This window comes from Elephas maximus, chromosome 7 (genome assembly GCF_024166365.1).
Source record: "Elephas maximus indicus isolate mEleMax1 chromosome 7, mEleMax1 primary haplotype, whole genome shotgun sequence".
NCBI classification, from domain to species: domain Eukaryota; kingdom Metazoa; phylum Chordata; class Mammalia; order Proboscidea; family Elephantidae; genus Elephas; species Elephas maximus.
The window spans coordinates 113,057,063-113,064,980 of NC_064825.1; the positions used below are offsets into that span (position 1 = coordinate 113,057,063).

At 39.9% G+C, this 7,918-nt stretch overlaps 1 protein-coding gene across 1 annotated transcript; it reads right to left on the minus strand.

Annotated features, from left to right (window-relative positions):
- Positions 1 to 6,970: 6,970 nt before the first annotated feature.
- On the minus strand, positions 6,971 to 7,918 carry LOC126080410 (olfactory receptor 9G4). Its single transcript, XM_049891630.1, has one exon. It carries the CDS (start codon positions 7,907 to 7,909, stop codon positions 6,971 to 6,973), a length of 939 nt encoding a protein of 312 aa, XP_049747587.1. The 5' UTR covers positions 7,910 to 7,918.

Sequence of the window (7,918 nt, forward strand, 5' to 3'; positions counted from 1 at the left end):
CCCCAGACCCCCGCGCTTGCTCCGCTGAGCTTTGAAGCATTCATTTTATCCCGGAAACTTCTTTGCTTTTGGTCCAGTCCAATTGAGCTGACCTTCCATGTATTGAGTGTTGTCTTTCCCTTCACCTAAAGCAGTTCTTATCTACTGATTAATCAATAAAAAACCCTCTCCCACCCTCCCTCCCTCCCCCCGTCGTAACCACAAAAGTATGTGTTCTTCTCAGGTTTACTATTCCTCAAGATCTTATAATAGTGGTCTTATACAATATTTGTCCTTTTGCCTCTGACTCATTTCGCTCAGCATAATGCCTTCCAGGTTCCTCCATGTTATGAAATGTTTCAGAGATTCGTCACTGTTCTTTATCGATGCGTAGTATTCCATTGTGTGAATATACCACAATTTATTTACCCATTCATCCGTTGATGGACACCTTGGTTGCTTCCAACTTTTTGCTATTGTAAACAGAGCTGCAATAAACATGGGTGTGCATATATCTGTTTGTATGAAGGCTCTTGTATCTCTAGGGTATATTCCGAGGAGTGGGATTTCTGGGTTGTATGGTAGTTCTATTTCTAACTGTTTAAGATAACGCCAGATAGATTTCCAAAGTGGTTGTACCATTTTACATTCCCACCAGCAGTGTATGAGAGTTCCAATCTCTCCGCAGCCTCTCCAACATTTATTATTTTGTGTTTTTTGGATTAATGCCAGCCTTGCTGGTGTGAGATGGAATCTCATCGTAGTTTTAATTTGCATTTCTCTAATGGCTAATGATCGAGAGCATTTTCTCATGTATCTCTTGGCTGCCTGAATATCTTCTTTAGAGAAATGTGTGTTCATATCCTTTGCCCACTTCTTGATTGGGTTGTTTGTCTTTTTGTGGTTGAGTTTTGACAGAACCATGTTGATTTTAGAGATCAGGCGCTGGTCGGAGATGTCATAGCTGAAAATTCTTTCCCAATCTGTAGGTGGTCTTTTTACTCTTTTGGTGAAGTCTTTAGATGAGCATAGGTGTTTGATTTTTAGGAGCTCCCAGTTATCGGGTTTCTCTTCATCATTTTTGGTAATGTTTTGTATTCTGTTTATACCTTGTATTAGGGCTCCTAGGGTTGTCCCAATTTTTTCTTCCATGATCTTTATCGTTTTAGTCTTTATGTTTAGGTCTTTGATCCACTTGGAGTTAGTTTTTGTGCATGGTGTGAGGTATGGGTCCTGTTTCATTTTTTTGCAAATGGATATCCAGTTATGCCAGCACCATTTGTTAAAAAGGCTATCTTTTCCCCAGTTAATTGACACTGGTCCTTTGTCAAATATCAGCTGCTCATACGTGGATGGATCTATGTCTGGGTTCTCAATTCTGTTCCATTGGTCTATGTGTCTGTTGTTGTACCAATACCAGGCTGTTTTGACTACTGTGGCTGTATAATAGGTTCTGAAGTCAGGTAAGGTGAGGCCTCCCACTTTCTTCTTCTTTTTCAGTAGTGCTTTGCTTATCCGGGGCTTCTTTCCCTTCCATATGAAATTGGTGATTTGTTTCTCTATCCCCTTAAAATATGACATTGGAATTTGGATCGGAAGTGCGTTAAATGTATAGATGGCTTTTGGTAGAATAGACATTTTTACTATGTTAAGTCTTCCTATCCATGAGCAAGGTATGTTTTTCCACTTAAGTATGTCCTTTTGAATTTCTTGTAGTAGAGCTTTGTAGTTTTCTTTGTATAGGTCTTTTACATCCTTGGTAAGATTTATTCCTAAGTATCTTATCTTCTTGGGGGCTACTGTGAATGGTATTGATTTGGTTATTTCCTCTTCGGTGTTCTTTTTGTTGATGTAGAGGAATCCAAGTGATTTTTGTATGTTTATTTTATAACCTGAGACTCTGCCAAACTCTTCTATTAGTTTCAGTAGTTTTCTGGAGGATTCCTTAGGGTTTTCTGTGTATATAATCATGTCATCTGCAAATAGTGATAACTTTACTTCTTCCTTGCCAATCCAGATACCTTTTATTTCTTTGTCTAGCCTGATTGCCCTGGCTAAGACTTCCAACACGATGTTGAATAAGAGCGGTGATAAAGGGCATCCTTGTCTGGTTCCCGTTCTCAAGGGAAATGCTTTCAGGTTCTCTCCATTTAGAGTGATATTGGCTGTTGGCTTTGCATAGATGCCCTTTATTATGTTGAGGAATTTTCCTTCAATTCCTATTTTGGTAAGAGTTTTTATCATGAATGGGTGTTGGACTTTGTCAAATGCCTTTTCTGCATCAATTGATAAGATCATGTGGTTTTTGTCTTTTGTTTTATTTATGTGATGGATTACATTAATGGTTTTTCTGATATTAAACCAGCCTTGCATACCTGGTATAAATCCCACTTGATCAGGGTGAATTATTTTTTTGATGTGTCGTTGGATTCTATTGGCTAGAATTTTGTTGAGGATTTTTGCATCAATGTTCATGAGGGATATAGGTCTATAATTTTCTTTTTTTGTAATGTCTTTACCTGGTTTTGGTATCAGGGAGATGGTGGCTTCATAGAATGAGTTGGGTAGTATTCCGTCATTTTCTATGCTTTGGAATACCTTTAGTAGTAGTGGTGTTAACTCTTCTCTGAAAATTTGGTAGAACTCTGCAGTGAAGCCGTCCGGGCCAGGACTTTTTTTTGTTGGGAGTTTTTTGATTACCGTTTCAATCTCTTTTTTTGTTATGGGTCTATTTAGTTGTTCTACTTCTGAATGTGTTAGTTTAGGTAGGTAGTGTTTTTCCAGGAATTCATCCATTTCTTCTAGGTTTTCAAATTTGTGAGAGTACAATTTTTCATAATAATCTGAAATGATTCTTTTAATTTCATTTGGTTCTGTTGTAATGTGGTCCTTCTCATTTCTTATTCGGGTTATTTGTTTCCTTTCCTGTATTTCTTTAGTCAGTCTAGCCAATGGTTTATCAATTTTGTTAATTTTTTCAAAGAACCAGCTTTTGGCTTTGTTAATTCTTTCGATTGTTTTTCTGTTCTCTAATTCATTTAGTTCAGCTCTAATTTTTATTATTTGTTTTCTTCGGGTGCCTGATGGATTCTTTTGTTGCTCACTTTCTATTTGTTCAAGTTGTAGGGACAGTTCTCTGATTTTGGCTCTTTCTTCTTTTTGTATGTGTGCATTTATTGATATAATTTGACCTCTGAGCACTGCTTTTGCTGTGTCCCAGAGGTTTTGATAGGAAGTATTTTCATTCTCATTGCTTTCTATAAATTTCCTTATTCCCTCCTTGATGTCTTCTATAACCCAGTCTTTTTTCAGGAGGGTATTGTTCATTTTCCAAGTATTTGATTTCTTTTCCCTCGTTTTTCTGTTATTGATCTCTAGTTTTATTGCCTTGTGGTCTGAGAAGATGCTTTGTAATATTTCGATGTTTTGGACTCTGCAAAGGTTTGTTTTATGACCTAATATGTGGTCTATTCTAGAGAATGTTCCATGTGCGCTAGAAAAAAAAGTATATTTTGCAGCAGTTGGGTGGAGAGTTCTGTATAAGTCAATGAGGTCAAGTTGGTTGATTGTTGTAATTAGATCTTCCGTGTCTCTGTTGAGCTTCTTACTGGATGTCCTGTCCTTCTCCGAAAGTGGTGTGTTGAAGTCGCCTACTATAATTGTGGAGGTATCTATCTCACTTTTCAGTTCTGTTAAAATTTGATTTATATATCTTGCAGCCCTGTCATTGGGTGCATAAATATTTAATATGGTTATGTCTTCCTGATCAATTGTCCCTTTTATCATTATATAGTGTCCTTCTTTATCCTTTGTGGTGGATTTAAGTCTAAAGTCGATTTTGTCAGAAATTAATATTGCTACTCCTCTTCTTTTTTGCTTATTGTTTGCTTGATATACTTTTTTCCATCCTTTGAGTTTTAGTTTGTTTGTGTCTCTAAGTCTAAGGTGTGTCTCTTGTAGGCAGCATATAGATGGATCGTGTTTCTTTATCCAGTCTGTGACTCTCTGTCTCTTTATTGGTGCATTTAGTCCATTTACATTCAGGGTAATTATAGATAAATAAGTTTTTAGTGCTGTCATTTTGATGCCTTTTTATGTGTGTTGTTGACAATTTCATTTTTCCACATACTTTTTTGTGCTGAGGCGTTTTTCTTAGTAAATTGTGAGATCCTCACTTTCATAGTGTTTGACTTTATGTTAGTTGAGTCGTTACGTTTTTCTTGGTTTTTGTCTTGAGTTATAGAGTTGTTATACCTTTTTGTGGTTACCTCATTATATACCCCTATTTTTCTAAGTAAAAACCTAACTTGTATTGTTCTATATCGCCTTGTATCACTCTCCATATGGCAGTTCAATGCCTCCTGTATTTAGTCCCTCTTTTTGATTATTGTGATCTTTTACCTATTGACTTCCATGATTCCCTGTTATGTGTATTTTTTTTTTAATTAATCTTAATTTGTTTGTTTTTGTGATTTCCCTATTTGAGTTGATATCAGGACGTTCTGTTTTGTGACCTTGTGTTGTGCTGATATCTGATATTATTGGTTCTCTGACCAAACAATATCCTTTAGTATTTCTTGTAGCTTTGGTTTGGTTTTTGCAAATTCTCTAAACTTGTGTTTGTCTGTAAATATCTTAATTTCGCCTTCATATTTCAGAGAGAGTTTTGCTGGATATATGATCCTTGGCTGGCAGTTTTTCTCCTTCAGTGTTCTGTATATGTCGTCCCATTCCCTTCTTGCCTGCATGGTTTCTGCTGAGTAGTCAGAACATATTCTTACTGATTCTCCCTTGAAGGAAACCTTTCTTTTCTCCCTGGCTGCTTTTAAAATTTTCTGTTTATCTTTGGTTTTGGTGAGTTTGATGATAATATGTCTTGGTGTTTTTCTTTTTGTATCAATCTTAAATGGGGTTCGATGAGCATCTTGGATAGATATCCTTTCGTCTTTCATGATGTCAGGGAAGTTTTCTGTCAGAAGTTCTTCAACTATTTTCTCTGTGTTTTCTGTCCCCCCTCCCTGTTCTGGGACTCCTATCACCCACAGGTTATCCTTCTTGATAGAGTCCCACATAATTCTTAGGTTTTCTTCATTTTTTTTAATTCTTTTATCTGATTTTTTTTCAGCTATGTTGGTGTTGATTCCCTGGTCCTCCAGATGTCCCAGTCTGCATTCTAATTGCTCGAGTCTGCTCCTCTGACTTCCTAGTGTGTTGTCTAATTCTGTTATTTTATTGTTAATCTTTTGGATTTCTACATGTTGTCTCTCTATGGATTCTTGCAACTTATTAATTTTTCCAGTATGTTCTTGAATAATCTTTTTGAGTTCTTCAACAGTTTTATCAGTGTGTTCCTTGGCTTTTTCTGCAGATATCCTAATTTCATTTGTGATATCATTAAGCATTCTGTAAATTAGTTTTTTATATTCTGTATCTGATAATTCCAAAATTGTATCTTCATTTGGGAAAGATTTTGATTCTTTTGTTTGGGGGGTTGGAGAAGCTGTCACGGTCTGCTTCTTTAAGTGGTTTGATATGGATTGTTGTCTCCGAGCCATCGCTGGGAAACTAGTTTTTCCAGAAAATCCGCTAAAAAAAAACAGCAGTCAGATCCCTATCAGAGTTCTCCCTCTGGCTCAGGCTATTCAGATGTTAATGAAGCCGCCTGGGGAGGGTGGGGGAGGGAACAGAGAGATAGGAGAGTAGCACCTCAGAATATAGCCAGAGTTGCTTGTCTTGCTTGGAATGACTATTATATCTGAGATTCCCGCGGGCGCGTCGCCTATGTGTGCTGGCTGTGTGGAGATTGCCCCCAGGGAGTCTGGCCCGCTGGAGTCATGGTCAGATCCTCCGCTTCCAGCCCCACGCCCAGCGTCAAGGCTTCCCTACTGGGACGGTGCACTCTCGACTCCAAAATCAGTCGCTGCCTCCCGGGGACTTCTCGTCCCTCCAGCCGCGTGGCCGTGCCGCCCCTGTGAACCAGGTGGGCCCCCTCCCGGGGTTAGTTCAGATGGGTGGAGTAGCTCCCCGTGCTTGTGCTGCGACCAAGTGTCCCGGCTGGAACGCTGTTCTCCCCGCTCCAATACCAGTCGCTGCCTCCCGGGGACTTCTCCTACCGGCTGCGTCCCACGCCGCCCGCGCGACCCGGCTGGTCACCTTCCCGGGGTTAGTTCAGGGGGTGGAGCAACTCTCCGTGTTTATGGCGTACCTGCGTGCAGTCCAAATCTCTGCGGGATGGTTCCCCGGCTCGGATGCTGCTCTTTCTGCTCCAAGATCAGTCACTGCCTCCCGGGGACTTCTCCTAACGGCTGCGTCCCACGCCACCCGTGGAACCGGCTGGTCCCCCTCCCGGGGTTAGTTCAGGGGGGTGGAGCAGGTCTCTGTGCTTGTGCCGTACCTGACTGGTACGCTGGCTCCAGGCTCTGGAAACAATCGCTGCTTCCCCGTATTAGTTCGTTCTCCGTCTCTAAATCTGTGTTTGTTGTTCAGGGTTCGTAGATTGTTATGTATGTGATCGATTCACTTGTTTTTCCGTGTCTTTGTTGTAAGAGGGATCCGAGGTAGCGTCTGCCTAGTCCGCCATCTTGGCTCCGCCTCAGAATAGACTGGTTTTTAATTTTTTTTTTTTATTTGTCTGTTTCATTTTGTTCCACCTGAGTCTGTTATTTTCCCCTAGAGGGAGCATATAGTGTGATGTGGATTGAGAGACAATACTGTGGTATACTCACTGTATGAGGGAGAAATCAATCTTTTTAAGGTGACATACAAATTTGTAGAGCTATCTTTCTCCATGAATTTAAAATCATTCTTTTTTATAATCTAAATACCTCCTAAACAACAACATAATGAAAATTATGGAATTGTTTACTTAGTATTTCATTAAATCTAACTTGTGGAATTTAATTGAAATAGATCAATATTTTCAAACATGTATATAAGTCAATGATTTGGAAAATACGGTAAGAGCATTCATTAAGAAGATAAATGATGACCTTCATCCTTGTGGTCGTATTGTCTGTATTGCTTTCCTGAAAGCCTCTTTGACATCTTTGTTCCTCACACTGTAGATGAGAGGGTTGAGCAATGGGTTCATCACAGTGTAGAACAGAGCAGCCACTTTGTCTCTTTCCAGGGAATAGGTGGAACTAGGCCTTGAATACATGAAGAGTAAGGATCCATAGAAGAGCATGACTGAGATCAGGTGGGAAGCACAGGTTGAGAAGGCTTTGAGCCTTCCTGTGGCCGAGTGGATCCTCAGCATAGCCAGAAGGATGTTGAAATAAGAAATCAAGATGGCAAGAATGCTGGAGAGGACTGTGAAGCCTACCACACCCAGGAGCACTTTTTCATAGACCTTTGTGTCAGTACAGGACATTTTTACCAATGGTGGTGCATCACAGAAGAAGTGGTCAATGATATTCTTACCACAGAAACTCAGGCGGAAAGTGTTGGCAGTATGGGCTATGGCATTCAAGAACCCTCCAATGTAGGAACGAGCAACTAGCCCAGTACAGAGAGAACTGGACATGGTACCTGAATAGAGTAAGGGGTTACAAATTGCCACATGGTGGTCATAAGCCATGGCTGCTAGGAGATAGCACTCAGTGTAGGCTACAACACAGGAAAAGAACATCTGGGCCCCACAGCCAGCCAAAGAAATATGTTTATCTTCTGAGACACAATTAACTAGGATTTTGGGGGTAAACACTGAGGTGTACCAGAAATCTAGGAAAGACAGATTGCCTATGAAAAAGTACATAGGTGTGTGAAGACGGGAATCAGTCCGGATTAAGATAACCAAAGTCATGTTCCCGGACAAGGTTATCAAATACAGCAACAGAAATATTCCAAATAGAATCAGCTGCAACTGGGTGTCTGCTGAGAAGCCCACCAAAATGAATTCAGTCAGGATGGTTCGATTTCCCACTTTCATGTCCACAGA

Coding starts and splice junctions, on each gene's coding strand:
- LOC126080410 (XM_049891630.1), bottom strand. CDS start 7,909: ATGAAAGTGGGAAATCGAACCATCCTGACTGAATTCATTTTGGTGGGC.